Genomic DNA, 20184 nt, shown 5'->3' on the forward strand with positions numbered 1-20184 from the left:
TCCAGCTTCCTGCCTTAGCCTTTTTCTCCTCGGGCTCAGCCTGGGGTCGGATTAGGATCTTACTGAAAGGTCCCTACCAGTTTCTCCAGCCCACTCATTAAACTGAAAGGGAAACTGAGGCCCAGAGAAGAGTAGTGACTTGACCAGGGCCACCTGGCGTGTTCCTGGAGAGCTGTGAGCCAGAGCCAGTGATGCAGACTTCCTAGCCAGAGGTCAGTCCTGTGTTCCTTAACCTTGAGAATAGCTGGCATAGTGTGCCAGCCTCTGGCCCTTGCCCTGTACCCAGCAGCAGAGCTAGAAAGCTCCTCTTCCAGCACGGCATCAGCTGCTTCTTCTTCCCCAGGACAGTCCAGACCTAGGTGGGCTTTCTGGATCGTTGATCACTCTAGACAAGCTTCGGGATCCCTATGGACTCTATGGCCAACCAACCATGTTGCTACTTGCAAATGTCTGCTTCCATTGAAGGCTTCCTACAGCTCACCAGCTCTCTGGACATTTCTGGGGCCAAACCTTTTCCAGATCGCTTAAAAGCACCTGTTAGTTTCTGGATGGATGCACGGCCTGCAGGCTAATGGCCAGGCTACCCAGAGCCATGTGGACCCAGCTCTCTGGACTCCCGTGCCCAATCCTGATGATGCCTGCACTCTCCCTGTAGCACCCACAAGGGTGTTTGACCAGAACTCACTGAAGACAGCTGTGAAGTACTACTCTACATACCCAAGGTGCTGTATACATTCCAGACATCTCTGGGCCCTGACTCTGGACCAGGGCTGGGGACCCAGAGCTGGATCTGACCCAGCCTGGCTGTGAGCACCAAGTCTGGCAAAGGAGAGAGGTTCCTGCTCTGGAGCAGTTAGCTCTGGAATCCTGAATAGCTCTTCCAAGGGGTATCCATTGCCAGAGCCAAGCTTTTAATGCACAGAAGGGGAAACTGAGTCATCCCTCCGAGAGACACTATATATGCCAAGGTCACACAGCAAGTCAGTGCGTTGTTGAGACTAGTTCCCAGAACGCTGCCTCCTGGCCTGGGCTCTTTCTCTGCATCTTGATCCCACGGCCAGCCTCTGAGAGGCACACAGAGCCAGGCACCTGGTTCAGGGTCTGCCTTTACTAATGATGGCTGTGTCACTTGGACCACTCCATTCTCTGTACTGGGGCCTCAGTCACCCAAGGTGGATGACTAAGGGGCTCCCAGTCCAACTGGGAGTCTGGGATTCTATGAAATGTGGTATTTTTCCAGGCTGTGGCATCCCTCTATGGCAGTCTGTGGGACACTGCTGGGGTGTTTTCCTTCCATCAGCCTGAAGCTAAGGATTACTGTAAGGAGACAGTAGTTGCTTCAGCCACGGGCTCTGCAGACCACTCTGAGGATGACCTGGGGGTCTGTTTTACACACCTTGGAGCCCATTGGATCCCTCCAACGGTAAGTTCCCTGTTGCACTTGGCACAGACCTGTAAGAATAGCCTCTGATGGGTTGGATTTGAAGGAGGAAAACCACAGGGTCGGTGCCAGTACTTGCTTCCATCCATGTCCACAGAGGCCAGGCCTCCAAGGCCCAAGGTGGCCCTACTTGTCCAGGGCTGAGGACTTAGTCCTCCAGGAGACTTCAGGTCCACCCAGACCCTAGCATTAGGCACATGGGCTCTTCCCACCTGAAACTGGGTCTCAGGGGAGCAGCATCCAACCTCCAAAGCCTGAGAGGCACTGGTCAGCGGGGCCCTGGGCCCAGAGATGCTCAAAATGCCAGCGATCAGATGTCCCTTCCAGGCCAAGTGGTCCAATCCACTGCCACTGCCAGTTTGCAAACAGGGAAACTGAGCCCAGAGAGGGGAAGGAGCTTGCATAACACCCAAGTAGGCTGGTGGCAGAGCTACAACCAGAATCTGTCTCCTCTCCAGGACTCTCCCCGGCATCAAACACAATCCACTGAGATCTAGGCTGAGCCCACCTCCAATTCTCCAGGACCTTAACAATCCTGACAATCCTTGACAGAAGACTCTTCCAACTCATCCCCTGTCTATGCTAGGTGATTTGAGAGCTTTCCCTTCAGCCGGATGGTCCTTTCTCCTAAAGCTTCCTGGTGTTTCCTCCCCATCTGCCCAGGGTTCTTTTCCTGCTTCCTGAATCTGCTCCATCAACAAGCCATAACTGCCGCTACTCCCTTCCTGCCGTGGTTCCTGCAGCTCCAGCATTTCCAGGAATGGGGACCATCATTCCCCCTGCTCTTGGAAGTCTCTTCTTGGTTGCTCCTCAGGCTTTTCTTCTGTCATTGGCCAGTCCCAGGCCTACTGCTTTCCCATGATCACCCCAGCCTTGAGCCCCATCCATCTCTCCTGGGCTCCTGTGTCCATTCCTTGGAGACTTCCTCTCTGCTGGGCCTAGGGCCAGAGGGAATAATAAGAGCCCACATGTGGCAGGTTGCCCTGAGGTTTGAGTGAGGTAATGCACGCATTAGGTATGTAAGGTGCAGATAAGTGCTGCATCTGTGAACTCTCATGTTGCAAGGTGTGTTCAGGTGATAACAAGGAGATCCTTGAAGGTGGTGCCTATGGTGGCCTAGGCACCTTGGGGCAGAAGAGGAAGGGGGCCAGGAGGAATTTGGGGTAATTGGGAGTGATAGAAACCAGAAGTGTTTTAAGTTGGGGAAGAACTTGGTTAGGTTGGCTTCTAGAAAAATCCAGTCTCTGAGCACTGAATGGGCTTATTGGGCCTCCATCCTGGACTTGCTGAGGACTGTGGGAGCCAGTGGTACCCGGGGAAGGATCGTGCTGGGACCCAGGCCAGAGCCCTTGGGATGATTTTGTGTGCATCCCTCAACCTTCCCAGGCCCTCAGCTGTCATCTTTGTCTTTTTCTTTGGAATTGCTGCAGCCTCTAGCTTGGCCCAGCCCATCTGCTGCTCTCAGACCATGCTGGGCCAAGGCTACAAAAAGCCAGTGGGTGCCCAGGCTCTGTTTCTACATTTACAGCGACAGAGCCTGTGCTATCTCCCCAAGCAGCACATGCCATGTCTTCAGAGCCTTGCTCAAAATTCTATTTTTCATAAAGGTGAAATAATGATGACTGACATTCCTTCATTCAATGTTTATTGTGTTCTTTTTATGTGGCAGGCATTGTTCCAAGTGCTTTAATGATTTAATTCATTAAAATTTTGCATCAATCCTTTGATATGGGAGATATTCTTCTCCTCACATACCTATTTAACAGATGGGTAAACTGAGTCATGAGACATTAAGTCACTTGCCCAATGTGAAGGAGCCAGGACTCCACATGGGCATCTCACCCCAGAGCCTCTCGCTGGACCCCCACCCTCTCCTGCCTCTCTGAGCCTCAGGAACCCTCCCACTCACCTTGCTTTCCACAAAGGACTTACTGGCTCTTTCCTCGCAGTCCTGCCCATAGAACAGGTGCCAAGCCTCCTGGTCAAGGTGGGGGTTCAGCTGTCCTTAGCAGAGGCTGCCCCCTTTTCACCTTCACTCCCCACACCTGTTAACACAGACCCCAGCTGTGATGGCTTCTTCTGTGGTTACCTGTCCCCGTCTCGGATCTCATTTATGATTGCATTCCTCTGTCTACCCCACCCCGCACAGCTCGACCAGACATTCAGCAACTCAGCTCAATCACACCTCCTCAGGAAGGCCACCCAGAACTCCCCAGGCTCAGTCAGTCCTCATTTGACTTCTCCCCACACACTCTGCCTGTCTTCACAGCAACCATTTCACGGCTGTGGCTTCACTGACTTCATGGAGTTCCCACTTTCCCACCAGCCTGGAGGCTCCATGAAGTTAAAACCAGGCCTGTGTTTCCACACATTGTATCACCAGTGCCTAGCACAGAGCCTGGCACAAACCCAGCACTCAGATGTGTGTGCATGAATGAAATACATACGTGGGGCCTTGCTCTGGGCCAGGTCCTATGCTAGATGCTGAGAATATGGAGAGCAGACAGAGATGCTGGTGGGTAGATAGACAAATAAACAAGCAATGACAAGACAGGATGAGAAATGCACTGATGAGGAAATGGGGGGGCAGTAGGGGCACTGGGGAAGGGCCCCAGACCCAACCAGAGGACGAGCAGAGCAAGGAGGAATTCACCAGTGTGTGTGTGTGTGTGTGGGGGGTGATGATGGTGGAGAAGACTCTGAAACTGGGCTGAACTAATAAATGAACAGTGGAGGGTCTGTCTCCTCCTACAGACCTCCAGCTCCTCAAGGGCAAGGCCAGTGTCCTGAACTCCTGTCTACCCCTTGGAGCTTACAGGAGTGTTGGGTCCCTGCTCTGCATTCAAAAAACATTTTAGGTGATTGATTTTCCTCCCCCCACCCCCTTGGAACATGGCTGGTCTGACATGCTCTTCATTGTATTACTTGTGGCCCCTTTTCTCAGCCCTGCCTCCAGGTCCTTGCCCAGAGCAGTTTTGTCTTTTCCCACCTGGCTACACTCTCCTCTTCCCACCCACTGCATGGTTCCATGTCCCTCACCTTCTCGGCTCAGCCCACTCACCCAGCTCTGACCGTCTCAGTGTGTGGGTGTCAGCATGTACCCTCTTCACATGAGATTTGTTGATTTCATAACCATAAATAGATAAAATGTTCTGAATATCTCCCTGTGCAAGTAGATTGGGGGAGTGATCACATAATGAAAAGGCCTTGGGAGAAAGAAAACAGGCTGCTAAGATGCAGATGAAGACAAGACAGCCATTGCTCAGACCAGCTCTACATAAGGGTTATGCTTTCACTCGACAGACTGGCGAACCCTAGACCTGGGCCTGGGGAGGTACTTGGGAATCTGTTAGAAAACTTTGGTGTGGTTTTAAACCCAAGAACAGCCTGGTAAAAATGGGAAGAAGTAGGGATGTTGGGTGGCTCAGTTGGTTAAGCATCTGTCTTTGGCTTGGGTCATGATCCCAGAGTCCTGGGATTGAGTCCTACATTGAGCAAGGAGTCTTCTTCTCCGCCCCCCACCCCCGACTTGTGCCCTCTCTCAGATAAATAAATAAAATATTTTTAAAAAGTAGAAAGAAGTAGAAATCAAGAAACCTGATTTCTAATTTTAGAATCTTCTCATTCTAGCTGTGTGACCCTGGGCAATTTACCAAACCTCTCTGAGAAGTTGCATAAAGATTCTTCCCCTTGGCTAGACTGAAGGTTCTGAGAGGCCTAAGACCCCATAATACCATGATTTTCTTCCCACCAGGACTTTCTGTCCTGCTGAATGCCTTAATCACCAACTATCAGACACCCCCCCTTCCCAAAATGTAGTCCTGAGACTGGGGTTGGGGTAAGGATGGAATGGAGTATCCTGACTCTTCATTGCCAACTCTAACTCTTGTTGCCATGGCAACAGGAAGTGGACGATCACTCCTGCATGGAGATGCTCCATGGGGGCTAGAAGCCAGTAAGGAGCCTAGCCCCTTGGGCTTCCCGATCTCTCCTCCCTTGAGGGGTGTAGGGACATTACTGCTTTCTGGGTTTTAGAAGAGTAAAGGGAGGTAACATGACAGCTTACTATGCCCTGGGCCCAGAGAGCTTCTGGCTGAGAAAGAGAGACAGGTGAAGATATTCCTAGTGTGAACTCATCCTACCCTAAAAGATGGAAAACTTTCTCTGCAAAGGGTCAGTTTGTAAATATTTTAGGCTTTCCAAGCCATATTGTCTCTGTTGTGACTGCTCAACCCTGCCCTTGTAGGGTGAAAACAGCCATAAACAATATATAAACAAATGGATGTAGCTGTGAGCCAGGAAAGCTTTATTTACACAAACACTCAGTGGGCCAGATTTGGCATGCTGACCAGAGTCTGCAGACCCTTGCCGTACCCCATGGTGCAAGAGAAAGAGCTGGGAGCAGGAACTAGGCTTAAGGCCCAGAATCACCAATGACTTGCTGTGTGACTTTAGGTAAGTCATTGTCTGTCTCTGATCCTCAGTTTCACCATCTATCAAATGACTATAACTATATCTGACTGATATAGTCAGATTTGCCATGAGAATTGGTGTAACAGGTCAGAGCAAATCTCAATCCTTTCCATCTTTCTGTTCCGTCACTTCAAGTAGAGCTAACTCCCCTCCCAAGGCCGTGCCCTTGCCTGCTAAGGGTGGCAGCAGTCCACTGGAAGGAAGAGGTGTTTCTCTCTAGAGTCGGATTCTTAGTCTGGCTTTCCAACTTCCAGCCTCAAGTGACCCCATTTCTGTAGCAAGCCAAGCACAGGAGGAAACAAGGAATCCCTTCTTTTCCACCATCCAGTCATTTGGCAGGAGGCTACAGTTCACTTGAGAAAGTGATGTGGCTGCAGTGGCTGGTGGCCAGGCTTTAGAGGAGGCCTTTGAGACTCAAAGTTAGGAAAGGTGAGTTTCAGTGCTCCCTAGATCATTTACCTATGGCCCAGCTTCCCTGAGGTGCATGTCAAGTAGCCACAGCTATAATCTGGTGGTGACTTTTAGCACCATCAGTTGCATTAATGGATCTTTCTTGAGCCATCTTGTCCACCTGTCTGGTCTGACTACCACTGAGATCTTGCATCCTTAGACATCTCTCTTGTCATCTGCTCTGAAGACCCATAAAGTGATTCTCTACCTCCCACTCCCTCCTCTCCCTCCCTCCTTCACTTCCTCTCTCTTTCTCCTTCTCATCATAAACACATTTGTCCAGGGTAAGACAAGATACATTTCAACAACCCTCTGTCAAGAAAGATCCTTGCCCAAATATCCAGAAAAGTAGCCCTAACCAGGAGTCTCCATGCTGTTCTAAAGAAGCAGACCCCCCATCCCCAGTCACCCTCCATCTCCCTCTCAGGAGGCCATCATCCCCAAAATCTCTGGAAAAGATACACTTCTCTTTTAGAATGGTTGAGGGGTGATGTCTCTCTAGGTCCCCAATAAAGCTATGCAAGACAGGGGCAGGGGATCTCACGGCCTGTTCTTGCTATAAAAAGACATTTTTTTTCAGAAAAAAAATAATAAAGAAAGAAATCAGCCAATCCGTCCTCAATGCCATCACCTCTTCTTGGTGATTTTTCGGGGAAGGAGTGGGCGGGTTGCCATGGTAACAGATGCAAAGAGCTTGTCTCAGTAAAGAAGGGACCTTGATATTTTTTTCTCTCTCTCATTCTCTCTCTCAGTTGTGTGTGTATGTGTGTGTGTGCGCTGCGCATGCCTGTGCCCACACCAGGAATTTTTTTTTAGAACTAAAGAAAGCCCTTCTCTTCCCTCAGCTCCCCAAATATGGAGCGATGGAAAACCACTTACTCCTGCAGGCCAGGGAGGATTCGGGATAATTCAAGAGAAAAGGGAGAGGTCATATGGGGCTCCCTTCCTCCATCTTTTTACTAGAGATTGCATGTAATACAGACTTTCACAAATGGTTGGGGGTCAATGGTTGGATAGAAAAGAAGATGCTGGGTGGAGAGAAGTAAGGGATAGTTTGTGCAAGAGGGCAACAAGTGACATCAGAGAGGGCAAAGGAAGGTGCATTGAGGTTGGGGATGCATACATTCTCCATTGGAGGCTGAGAAAGAAAGGCAGAGAGCAGACTCACATACAGACACAAACACACACATGGACAGGGAGGCACACAGAAAACTGCAAACATGAACACATACACAAACATAGAACTACAAACAACACAGGAAGTGGTAGACATTTTTTACAAAGACAGACATAGATGCAGGCATAGGCAAATGCATAGATATACAGGGATACAGACACACAGCTACAAAGACACATGCACACAGACACAGACATACAAATACAGTCACAGTCAAATGGACAGACACACGCACACCTTCAGTCTGGCTCCCTCCCTTCAATTGCCCAAGCATCCCTAAACAGCAGTGCATAGCTGAGAATACTGCAGGCTCACACCGTGGGTTTAACTGGGTGGCCCCTCTTCCCCCCATTCCTCCTAGACATTCACCCCTAAGCCCCTATTTTTTTAAATAGGCTCCACACACCCAGTGTGGAGCACAATGCAGGCCTCAAACTCACGACCCTGAGATCAAGACCTGAGCTGAGATCAAGAGTTAGATGCTCAACCGACTGAGCCACCCAGGCACCACAATCAAAGCCCCTCTTTCAATTCACTTCTTGCCCATTTTCCCATAGCCAATGGGCTCTGATACCTCCCCCATCTCAAGCTTCCAATTCTTATCCTGTTCTGTTCTGCTGCTGCTGCTTGCCGATTCAAGGAGGGGGAGAGTGGGGTGACTCAGCCAGGCCAGGATGACTCACACTGCCAGTATTTTTAGCAGCGGCCAGGAGCTCTCTAGCTTGCCAGCCGCCCCCCTCCTCCTGCTTGCTATTTTGGAACCGTCACTGGTGATATAAATAGCTCCTCTCCCACGGCCTGAAGCTGCTGCCAAGCTATTTTTGGTTCTGCACAGTTAAAAATAGCTTCACGGAGGTGGGAGGCAAGGGGAGTGGGAGCTGGCCTAGGGAGAGGAGACATTGGGGCATACAGAGCTTCTCAACTTGAATTAGAGTGGGCGAAATAGGATGAGCCCTTCTCTTCCCCCTCCCTTGTCCCTTTCTAGACCCTTCTTTCCTTCCAGAGGGCCTTCCCTCCAGCCCATTCTGGAAAAATGCAGGGGTTCCCTTGAGCTCATTCTTCTCTCATGCTTATTTTACTCCTCCAGCTCAGAAACCTTGGGCCCCTAAAACCCCCTCCCATATTCGTCCTTGGAGGAGAAGTGGACTGCTAACTGGGGCCTCACTCTGAGGCCTGTGTGAACTCAAGCTCTATTTTGATGTCCAGGCAGACCATGGCCAAATTACTTCCCGGGTTTTTTTGTTTTGTTTTCTTTTGTTTTTTTTTCAGAACCATGGACAGTGGTCAGTGCCCCATTCTTTCACTGCCTCTCTATTCAGCTCTCTGGAGACTGGCTGGGCCCCACCAACAGATAGTACTTATCATGGAAAGGGGTACTAAGATTATCTCCCAGCCAGGGCTAAAGCATCGGTGGGTGAAGAAATCAGGAACGCTGCCCTGGATTTTCGTACAAGAACGGGGTCCAAAGATCAAGGGCTTGTCCAAACAGAAGTTTGAGGGAGGGGTGGGTGGGTACATCAGGGGTCAGATAGAGATGGGAGTGGAACAGAGATGTACTTCCTGAAGGAAGGATTTCTCTGTAATCCAGATAAATAGGGTTAGAGACAGTGGCAGACGGACAGACACAAACACCTCTTCCCTTCATCTCAGCCGTGCCATTGAACACAGGATGGATGATGGAGATGGCCCCAACCTTTGCCAAAATGGTACAAAAGGTCACGACTGGATGCCCAGTCACCCTCTTCTGAGGGTGCCTTAACCCTTCTCCTCAGCTGTCTTCTGCTCCCACTCTGCCTCTCTTGCCACCACCATTTCCCATGGGGACAAGGAGGTCCTTGAACCCAAATTTTGCTTCTTGGTGTCAAAGTTTATCCCCACCCTTCCTATGTGACTTTCTACAATCAGGCCAATCCCTCTCCCTCCAATTTTTAGGTGGTCTTATTTTCAGCCTCTTAGTGATTTCACACAGATCCTTATTCTACCATAAGATTTCACATAAAATGTCCCGTAGACCACTTCTTCTTCTTTTATGGGATTCTAGGGGAAAGAAAGGCGCCCCTCAGCCCCTGTAGAGATCAATCATCTGTGCTGGAAAGAAAAAAAAAGAAAGAAGGAGATAGAGGGCAAAGGTGACATGATGTGGAGACAAAACTGATGAAGAGAGGAAGGGAGTCTCGAGAGAGCAGAAGGGGGAACGTTTTGGGGGAGGTACAAAGCTGAGAAAGACCACCAAGCAGGCAATGGGGTTCAGAAACTAGTCGGGGCCGAAGGAGGAGGATGTGGAGGGTTGAAGGTTAAGAGACAGAACAAGGAGTCCTAGCGCCGAAGATGGGGAGGGGGTTGGAGAGGGGTATGGCGGACAGCCCGACGGAGTTACGGGGTTCCTGGCAGGTGCGGGGATCTCGGAGGGTGCAGCACAGCCCCCTCGTTTCTTTGCTGCTTCCTTATTTTCCCCGCCAGAGACGGGGGGAGCCCTCCGGAGCGGTGCGGAGGCAGCCAGGCCCCGCCCGCCGCCGCCGCCGCCGCGGCAGCCGCCGGAGGATTCCTGTCCTAATATGGAGCTGGGATTCCCCCGGCCCCGCCCCCGCCCCCGGCCCGCCGGGAGACCGAGGCTTGCAGTCGGGCGGGGGGAACCGCTCGCTTTGGGGGCTGGCAACGGGGTGGGGGAAGGGATACCTAGGTGCAGACCCAGATCCTCACGGTGCCTTGGGCCCCTGCCTCAGTTTCCCCTGTTAGTGGCTGCAGTTAATTAGTTGACAGGGAAACCGAGAATGACTGCAGACTACAGCGTTGGTGTTGGTATTCCTATTCTTGGCTGTGGGAAAATAGAACCAAGGCCAAATTCAGGGGGTCCCTCTCCCTCAGGACCCCCTTTTCACCCCACCCTAGAGACTTAGACTTCCATGTAATGCCCCCTGCTAAATGCCAAGGCCTGGGTTTTGAAAGGGTGGGGGGAGGAGATTTGTTCTTTGAAAGTGACTAAGGGAATCCCAGATTGAGTAATCCCTAGAGAGAAACCCCAGCTGCGACCTATCCCGCAGAGGCCGAGGAGGGTACTTCTCCCACATGTGAACGTGACCTTTGTCTGGCAAATAGCAAGGAGGAATTTGTAGACTACCTGCTCCTCCCCCATTTCCTTATCTTCTGAGAAAAATCGATGTTGGAAACAGCCCCTCCCTCCTCTCTACAGACTCTCCTGCCCGGGGCTTCAGACTGCCTTAACCCTTGCCCTGTCCCTTCCCTCAGCTGAACACATTTGGACCCCTGGGTCCCTGCACCCCCTTTCAGGCTTTCCTAATGCAGCGCCTGCTTCTCGGCTCAGCTGCCGCCAGCCGCGGCCCCCTCCGCAGCCTCCGTTCTCCCCCTCCTCCTGTCCCCCCTCCCGCTCTCATTCTACGTCATGGGATGACGTCGGGAGCCAGGGAGGGAGGAGGAGCTCTCCCCCCTCCCCAGCCAGCGGCTCCCGCTGCAGCTTGCTTAGCCCAGCCTCCTGCTTTCCCGCCCCCCCTTTCTCCAAAGCGAGCCCCCCACGCCTAGCAGGAGCTATATAAGGCGGAACGAAGCAGGCGACGGGGGCAGCGCAGCCGAGCGGAGCCCAGGAGAGGAGAGAGAAGGAGAGAGAGAGCCTGAGCGAGAGACGGGGAAGCAAGAAGCAAGAAGCCACCGGTGCGTCGAGTCGGGAACGCAGGTGTTCGGAGCACCGGAGCTGGAGCTCTGCAGCCGCTAGTCATGTACCGCTCCACCAAGGGCGCCTCCAAGGCGCGCCGCGACCAGATCAACGCTGAGATCCGGAACCTCAAGGAGCTGCTGCCTCTGGCCGAAGCGGACAAGGTCCGGCTGTCCTACCTGCACATTATGAGTCTTGCTTGCATCTACACCCGCAAGGGCGTCTTCTTCGCTGGAGGTGAGCAAACTGGGGCTGCTGGAGACCAGGGTCAATGGAGCTAAGGGAACCCACGGAGACTGCTGCATGTCTAGGGCAGTGTGGCGGAGAGCTGGGGAGAGAAGGGAGACTTAAGGAACTCAGGACTTCCTACTTTTCCTCACGAGCTCTGTTCAGACCTCACCTTAGTTCTGGATGAGGGTAGGAGCCTGGATAGGGTCCTCGGTGCCAGAATCATGGGAGGAGGAGAGCCAGGACAGAATGGCCCTAGTTCCCACAAGCGCAGAGGCTTTCCAGGAGCCCGGGGAGGGAAGCCTGGGAAGTTGCGGGGATGGAGTCACCAAAACCCGGGCAAGTGCATCCATGGATCTCTGCGCTGAAATTGGGCGCTTCTTCAGCCTTTGAAGCGCTGTCCGCGGTGCTGACAGCACCACCGGGTTGCAAGGCGCTGCTCGCGGTGCTGAACGCCCAGTCGGCTTTTGAGCGCTGTCCGTGGGTCTGAAATTCGGGGCCAAGAAAGACCTAGCCCCGACTTAGAAGTCAAAGGGCTCTCGGGCTAGGGAGATCCAGCAACAGGTTCCCTGGGCAAGAGCTGCAGGCAACGGGTCAACAGGTGTGTGTAAAGGCAGGTTCATGAAAAATTCCTCTGAATTTTCTGAAACGCAGTCCATGCTTCCTCACTCATGCTTTGCCTCCCAGTTTTACTCCTGACCCACCATATCTTCTTACCCTGCAGGCACTCCTCTGGCAGGCCCCACAGGACTTCTCTCATCTCAAGAGCTTGAAGACATAGTGGCGGCACTACCTGGATTTCTACTTGTGTTCACAGCTGAGGGGAAGCTGCTATATCTGTCTGAGAGTGTGAGCGAACATCTGGGCCACTCCATGGTGAGTGGTGAGGGTCCTCTCAGTTTGGGCTGGGGCACATATGGGACACAATGAGCTTTCCACTTTTGAGAATCTGAGAATTACTGAGGAGGGGAGGTTAGACCCTGACAGATGCTGTGTGCCAAGGATTGGTTCTTGCTGCCTTCACTAAATGTCATCTCATCTCTTCTTCACCTTTCTCCAGGTGGACCTGGTTGCCCAGGGTGACAGTATCTACGACATCATTGACCCAGCTGACCACCTAACTGTGCGCCAGCAGCTCACCCTGCCCTCTGCCCTGGACACTGGTAAGAACTCCCTTCTCCCTCCCTCAGTCAAACCTCCTTCCTGCTTCCCTGATCCTCCCTATGTGCTATGTCTTTCAACCATCCACTCTCTTATCAGTTTTTCTCTCCATTTACCTAGATCGCCTCTTCCGCTGTCGCTTCAACACCTCCAAGTCTCTCAGGCGCCAGAGTGCAGGCAACAAATTAGTGCTTATTCGAGGCCGATTCCATGCTCATCCACCTGGAGCCTACTGGGCAGGAAACCCTGTTTTCACAGCTTTCTGTGCCCCACTGGAACCAAGACCTCGCCCTGGTCCTGGCCCTGGCCCTGCCTCACTCTTCTTGGCCATGTTCCAGAGCCGTCATGCTAAGGACCTGGCCCTACTGGACATATCCGAGAGGTAAGCCCAGAATGTTCAGACTCCAGGAAGAAGGCAAGCCAGAGATGAGGGGACCCTAGATTCTGGAGTCAGGGGCAGGGAGGATGGGGTGTAAGGGGACAGAGGACCTGGGAGGGAGTGAGATGCCTGGGTATAAAGCAGGGAAAACAGAAAGCTGACCTCACCCTTTCCACCTTCCCAGTGTCCTAATCTACCTGGGCTTTGAGCGCAGTGAACTGCTCTGTAAATCATGGTATGGACTTCTGCACCCCGAGGACCTGGCCCACGCTTCTGCTCAACACTACCGTCTGTGTGAGTGTCCAGAGAGGCTGGGGGACAAGACAGGGAGCTGGGAAAGGTGATGGGAGGCCCAACCAAGAAGGGCTGTGGTCAAGACTTAAGCTGGGGAGATACCAGAGGCCAATAATTTTGGATACTACAGGGTGAACATTAGGGTGAGGAGTCAAAGTGAGAATAGAATCAGAACTGGGGGACTCCAAGTGGTGAGGTCAAGGTGGGGAGCTGAGAGGTGCAGGTCAGGGTAGTCAGAAATAGAGATGTCATCGATATCCCAGTTCAGTGGAGAGGTCAGCAAGGGGGGAGTTTAAGTGGTGTTGCCTGAAGGACATCCTAACTCTGCATCTCTTCTTTCCCTTCAGTGGCTGAGAGTGGAGATATTCAGGCAGAGATGGTCGTGAGACTGCAGGCCAAGCCTGGAGGCTGGGCATGGATTTATTGCCTGTTATACTCAGAAGGTCCAGAGGGCCCTATTACTGCTAATAACTACCCAATCAGGTGAGCTGCAAGGCAGGGGCTTGGAGGACAGCTGAGGTGGACATAGAGGAGATACAAATCAGGAAACTTCTCTGGGAAAGACCACCAGACCCTTACCATCTGCCTCTTCTCTCCTTTCCAGTGACACGGAAGCCTGGAGCCTCCGCCAGCAGCTGAACTCTGAAAACACCCAAGCAGCCTATGTCCTGGGCACCCCAAACATGCTGCCCTCATTCCCTGAGAACATCCTCTCCCAAGGGCAGTGCTCCAGCCCCAACCCACTCTTCACCCCAGCCCTGGGGGCTCCCAGAAGCACCAGTTTCCCTAGCGCTGCAGAGCTGGGTGCTGCCTCAACATCAGAAGAGCTTCCCCAATCCCAAAAAGAGCTGGGCTTTAGTTACCTGGCATTCCCGTCTGGCTCTGAGCCTTCTCTTCAAGCAGATCTGAGCAAGGATCTTGTGTGCACCCCACCCTACACACCTCACCAGCCAGGAGGTTGTGCCTTCCTCTTCAGCCTCCACGAGCCCTTCCAGACTCACTTGTCCACTCCGTCCAGCTCTCTCCAAGAACAGCTGACTCCAAGCACTGCAACCTTTTCTGATCAACTGACGCCCAGCAGTGCAACCTTCCCAGATCCACTGACTAGCCCACTTCAAGGCCAGCTGACCGAAACCTCAGCCAGAAGCTATGAAGATCAATTGACTCCCTGCACCTCTGCCTTCCCAGACCAGCTGCTTCCCAGCACCGCCACCTTCCCAGAGTCTCTGGGCAGCCCTGCCCATGAGCAGCTGACTCCTCCCAGCACAGCATTCCAAGCACACCTCAACAGCCCCAGCCAAACTTTCCCAGAGCAACTGAGTCCCAATCCCACCAAGACTTACTTCACCCAGGAGGGATGCAGTTTTCTCTATGAGAAGTTGCCCCCAAGTCCTAGCAGCCCTGGTAATGGGGACTGCACGCTCCTGGCCCTAGCCCAGCTGCGGGGCCCCCTCTCTGTGGACGTCCCTCTGGTGCCCGAAGGCCTGCTTACACCTGAGGCCTCTCCAGTCAAGCAGAGTTTCTTCCACTACTCTGAGAAGGAGCAGAATGAGATAGACCGCCTCATCCAGCAGATCAGCCAGTTGGCTCAGGGCATGGACAGGCCCTTCTCAGCTGAGGCTGGCACGGGTGGGCTGGAGCCACTTGGAGGTCTGGAGCCCCTGGACTCCAACCTGTCCCTGCCGGGGGCTGGTCCCCCTGTGCTCAGCTTGGACCTGAAACCCTGGAAATGCCAGGAGCTGGATTTCCTGGCTGACCCTGATAACATATTCCTGGAAGAGACGCCCGTGGAAGACATCTTCATGGATCTCTCTACCCCAGACCCCAATGGGGAATGGAGTTCAGGAGATCCTGAGGCAGCGGTCCCAGGAGGGGCCTCAACGCCTTGCAACAACCTGTCCCCAGAAGACCACAGCTTCCTGGAGGACCTGGCCACATACGAAACCGCCTTTGAGACAGGTGTCTCAGCATTCCCCTACGATGGGTTTACTGATGAGTTGCATCAACTCCAGAGCCAAGTTCAAGACAGCTTCCATGAAGGTGAGTCCAGCCAAAATGTTCAGGAACTCAAGTCCCTGTCTTGCCAATGAGATGCTTGTATAATTAGATGAGTAAAAATTCCCCTTTCCGTGCCTTAATTTTATTAATGGGATAACAACACCTGCTGCCCAGGATAGCAGTGAAGATAAGAACTAGTAAAAAAAACTTAGCATAGACATTCTGAACAAGTAGGCCTAGAGGGCAGGGGTCAAGGATGCAGCATAAAGTGCAAGAGAATCCTTGGTTAGTGGCTTGTGCTTCTTAACTCTGTGAGGAACCTAGATCAGCCATCACCACCCATTTCACAGATAAAGAAAATCAAAGTCCCAGAGTTAAAGAAACTTGCTTAAGGTCATACAACAAGTTGATGGAAGAGGGATTAGAGTTCTATCTCAGTATTCTTATCTCCTAAAGAGAATACAGAGCAAGAGTTTGTAAGAGTTTGGGAAAGAAAGAAAGTGAAACTCAGGCCCTGGCCCATCAGAGGCTCCTTGCCCATGGCTCCCTCCTTTCCAGAACTAGAGTCATAGTTTCATTCCATCCACCCAGATGGCTCCCTTATCTTGCTGAGCCTCTGGTGACCACTCAGTCATTGGACCAACATATTTGAAGCCGTGCTATGTGCCAACAGCATGCCACATCCTCAACCTATCTTTCCTAATGAACTTACTGACTGTACCCTCTCTCTCTCTCTGCAGATGGAAGTGGAGGGGAACCAAGGTTTTGAATAAGTCTGTGACTTAACGTCGTCAAGTATGGCATATTGTCATCAAGACGTGGAGCCGCTCTCCACCCCCCCGGGACTGTTGGGGGGATTCTGGGGGCTGGAGGGGGATATATCTGATTCCCCAGGCCCTGCAGGATTTTGGGGGGGGGAGGTGGGAGGGCAAGGGAGGGGAGCTTCTTTTTAAAATTTAGAGACTTCAAGCAATCCCAGTTTCCATTTCAATCTGTATTCACTCGTAGTGAGTTTCCTTGAATGGGATTTCAAGCGGAGAATGGGGGAGTCTCACTTCCCCACCCCCCGCACTACCCCATGGGCCTGGGCCAGTTCTCCACTCCTGGGGGCCAAGCCACCCCTGGGCCTTGGTGGGGGAAAGGCAGCGCCCACCTGGGCCAGCCAGTGCCCTCAGGGGCTCTTGACACCCACGTAGAATTCTCTACACACCAGTAACGGGATTTCAATTCCGATGGACTCTGCCGCCCTGGCGGCCCTTCTTGTGACTTTTGCGCCCCGCGCCTGGGGTGGGGGGCGCGAAGAGACGCTACGTTCCTTTCCGATGGAGGAAGGCAGACCTGCCACTGTCACACGTGTGCTTGCACGAGTGCGTGTACCTGGTGCGGGACTCACCCGGCTGCCAGACTGCCTGGGCCTGCCCAGGTGGCCACTGCGTGGTGCTGCGGTGACTTTGTAGCCAACTTTATAATAAAGTCCAGTTCGCCTTTTTGGTACCACTGGTGTCGTGCACCGCTGTGAAAAGGGAAGAGTGGGCATCTGAGAAGGTTGGGAGGCCCCGAGAGGAGCCTGCGGGTCAGGAGGCAAAGTCTGGACCAACTGACAGCCCTGGGGTTTCTTCCTTCACCCATGCACTCATTCATTCCTTCACTCAACACGAGCGTGCAGGGTGTGGCCTACTCTGTGCTGGAAGCTAGAGAGTTTGGAGCCAAAGCAGAATGCTGCCTCTTGCCTTCAAGGTGCTCTGGCATAAAATATTAGAGGGTATCGGAGTCTCCTGCCTGCTCCAGGCTGGCAGTGCTCACAGTGTGGGAGGGAGCAGAAGGGCCTGGGGATGGGCAGGGGATTCAACCTGATATTTTCGGGGACATGGGCTTGAAGTTTCAGAACATGAGTCTGTCTTCAGCCTGGTCCTGCAGGGAAGCCACTTCCCTTTGGGACCCTGCATCTTCTCATTGGAAATGATAACCCCCTGCGTTATGTCTGCATGGGGCTTTCAGCGGACAAACAGTTTTACATCCCTTGTTCACTACCATAAAGCCTCTAGACAGGCATATGAGCACCATTTCAGGGATGAAGAAACTGAGGATCTCAGGTAACAAGTGATTTGCCCCACGCAGGTGGGCAACGTACCTATATCATCTGCATCCGAGTTCTGGGCTGTCCCCGCTGTTCCCAAAGCTGGTGAATCACCATCTCGAATTGTCCCATTCCAGATTACATGAGAAGGTCAGGCTTGGGCTGGGGCAGGGGCCCCTTCTCTTCCAGGTCCACAAGCTAGAGCAAACCCCCAACTTCTGAATGGAATATAACTAATTGGGTCAAGAGAAAAAGCTTTCAAAAATGCTGTTTTCCTCCAAACTTGAGGGCCCAATGGCCACAGGGTATGGTGGGGGGGGGGTGGGAGAATGAAAACTAGGAGACAGAAAGACCTGGGTTCAAATCCCACCACCAACAATTATTTGCTGAGTGAGACCTGAGCCTCAGTTTCTTCACGGGTAAAACGGGACTGAAGAAAAAGGCGCTAACCTCTCAAAGCTGCTGCTAGAACTCAATTGGGTCTTTATAAGCTGAGGAGAACAGAACAGACTTAACTTATTAAAGTGAGTTAGAAGGCACTGGTGACCACCAAGTCTCAGAGAAGTTTCTTTCTCAAGGAGAGGAAGGACACTCCAATCTTCCTCCAGTGAAATATGGGGCGGGACTCCAGGAGCTGAGGTCATGACACGGAGAATCCCCTAAACTTCCTCTCATTCAAAATCCCCCAGCTCCAGGGCCATCCCCTTGAGAGGGTCCCACGGGAAGGAAGACATTCCAGGGACTTGTCACCTCTTTTCCACCTTGGATCAATCCTTGGGAGAAACAGGAAAGTGAAGTCTTGCCCTTTGCCTTCCTGTGCTCTGTCCTCCAACTTGGACAGAAGAACTGAACTGTAAGCCCCAGGACCCTGTCTTAGCTCCACTCCCCTGCTGACACCATGCACAGGGCTGAGCAGGCACACCAGAAATATTTGATGGAGAGGACAATTTCTGAAGAGCAGCCCGAGGGTTTGAGTGGAAAGTCATCAATTTCTACCCCCAGCAACTTGTTCCTAAGTTCCCCAGGAGGCAAAGGGTTTTAACTCCCAGTTTCGCATCTTAAGCAAACATAAGCTCAAGACACCCACTGGAGTCCCATCTAAAAACCTCTCTGGTGGTCATCAAAAAGGAAAGAAAAATCTGAGAAGCTGTAAACAGGCAAGAGGAGCCTAAGAAAAATGGCAACAAAATACACAGTGTTATTCTGGATGGGATCCTGGAACAGAAATAGGACAGATGTTAAAAAAAAGAGAGAGGGGATCCTAATAAATTATGGGCTTTAGTTAATAATAATGTATCAGTATTGGCTCATTAATTGTGACAAGTGTACCAATAAGTGTAAGATGTCAATAACGGGGGGCATAATAGGCATGGAATATATTTAACATTCCTAGAAATCTAAATCTATTCTGAAATTAAAAGTTTTTAAAAAAGTAAAACCAAATAAATGAAAATTTTAAAAGTGAAAACATATTAGAAAAAAAGAAGCACCTCACTGGTGGTTTTTTGTGGTAGCGGGTGATAGTAGACTGTGCGTTTTTATGAGGAGGCACCAGGGATCATTGAGAACCCGAGATCCCCAGGAGGCACAACCACGGTCCAGCACAGAGGAAAATAATACGAAAGCAAACTGCTCCCCCTGCTGGAAAGAGAGGGATCTGTTTCTGTTCCTCTCACCAGCAAGGTCCCTGTGGCTCAGAGCAGCACAGCTAAGAACAAATGGATAAACTGAGGCTGGGAGAGAGGAAAGGACTTGCCCGATGGCACTCCCAGAGTCACTGTAGAAGCCAACTCTACTCTCAGCCAGGTCCCTTTCCGCCAATACCAACTCTGCCCTGGGAGCAGAATGTAGGAGAAAGGGCTCAAGTTTTGGGATCAAAGACTGAGTTCAAGTGCTGACTCCGCAGCTTCATTTTTCCATGTTTAGAGTTTTCTAACTCAGAGTGGGTGTCAGAAAAACCTTTATAAGGAGATAACATTGGGGCTTGCATCGAGCCCCGCATTGGGCTCCCTGCTCCGCGGGGAGCCTGCTTCTCTCACTCCCGCTCCCCCTGCTTGTGTCCCCCCTCTCTCTCTGTCAAATAAATAAATAAAATCTTTAAAAAAAAAAAAAAGGAAAACCTTTATAAGGAAGTAACATTGGGGTGCCCGGCTGGCTCAGTCAGTAAAGCATGCAACTCTTGATCTCAGGGTTGTGAGTTCGAACGTCCCGTTAGGTGTAGAGATTACTTTAAAATTTTTTTTAAATCTCAGGGCGCCTGGGTGGCTCAGTTGGTTAAGCGACTGCCTTCGGCTCAGGTCATGATCCTGGAGTCCAGGGATCGGGTCCCGCATCGGGCTCCCTGCTCAGCAGGGAGTCTGCTTCTCCCTCTGACCCTCCCCCCTCTCATGCTCTATCTCATTCTCTCTCTCAAACAAATAAATAAAATTTTAAATACAATAAAATTTTTTTAAATCTTAAAAAAAAAATAAGGAGGTAACACTGAGCTATGTCCTAAAACGTGAGAAATAGAATAAGAATGTTCCAGGCCAAAGGAAAGCAAGAGTAGAGGTGTTTAAAAGAAAGGATATGACCTGTTTAAGGAATAGCAAGGAAATCAGTGTGGCTGAACCAAAGTCAGCAAAAGGAGGGAAAAAATTACCGAGGGCCTTCGACCATGGTAAGAAACTCAGATTTGATTTCACGTGCAATAGGAATCCATTGAGTACTCTTGAGCAGAAGAATGACATGATTACATGTTTAAGTCATCCCTCTGGCCATTGTGTGGAGAATGTAGAAACAAGTAGATGAACTAAAATTCCAGAGAGGAAAGAGCCTTTTCATGTGTGAGCTGATGATC

At 51.6% G+C, this 20184-nt stretch overlaps 1 protein-coding gene across 2 annotated transcripts; it reads left to right on the forward strand.

Moving 5' to 3' along the window:
• Positions 1 to 11153: 11153 nt before the first annotated feature.
• NPAS4 (neuronal PAS domain protein 4) lies at positions 11154 to 16605 on the forward strand. Of its 2 annotated transcripts, XM_027580847.2 has the most exons (8): positions 11154 to 11445; positions 12161 to 12312; positions 12497 to 12599; positions 12718 to 12979; positions 13161 to 13270; positions 13618 to 13753; positions 13875 to 15310; positions 16009 to 16605. In XM_027580847.2, exons 1-8 carry the CDS (start codon positions 11271 to 11273, stop codon positions 16035 to 16037), a joined length of 2403 nt encoding a protein of 800 aa, XP_027436648.1. In that variant the 5' UTR covers positions 11154 to 11270; the 3' UTR covers positions 16038 to 16605. The 2 variants fall into 2 exon arrangements, with proteins under 2 accessions (XP_027436648.1, XP_027436649.1); XM_027580848.1 differs by lacking the exons at positions 11154 to 11445; positions 12161 to 12312; positions 12497 to 12599; positions 13161 to 13270 and having other exon boundaries at positions 12808 to 12979; positions 16009 to 16037.
• Positions 16606 to 20184: the final 3579 nt, after the last annotated feature.

Source organism: Zalophus californianus, chromosome 11 (assembly GCF_009762305.2).
Source record: "Zalophus californianus isolate mZalCal1 chromosome 11, mZalCal1.pri.v2, whole genome shotgun sequence".
Taxonomy (NCBI): Eukaryota; Metazoa; Chordata; class Mammalia; order Carnivora; family Otariidae; genus Zalophus; species Zalophus californianus.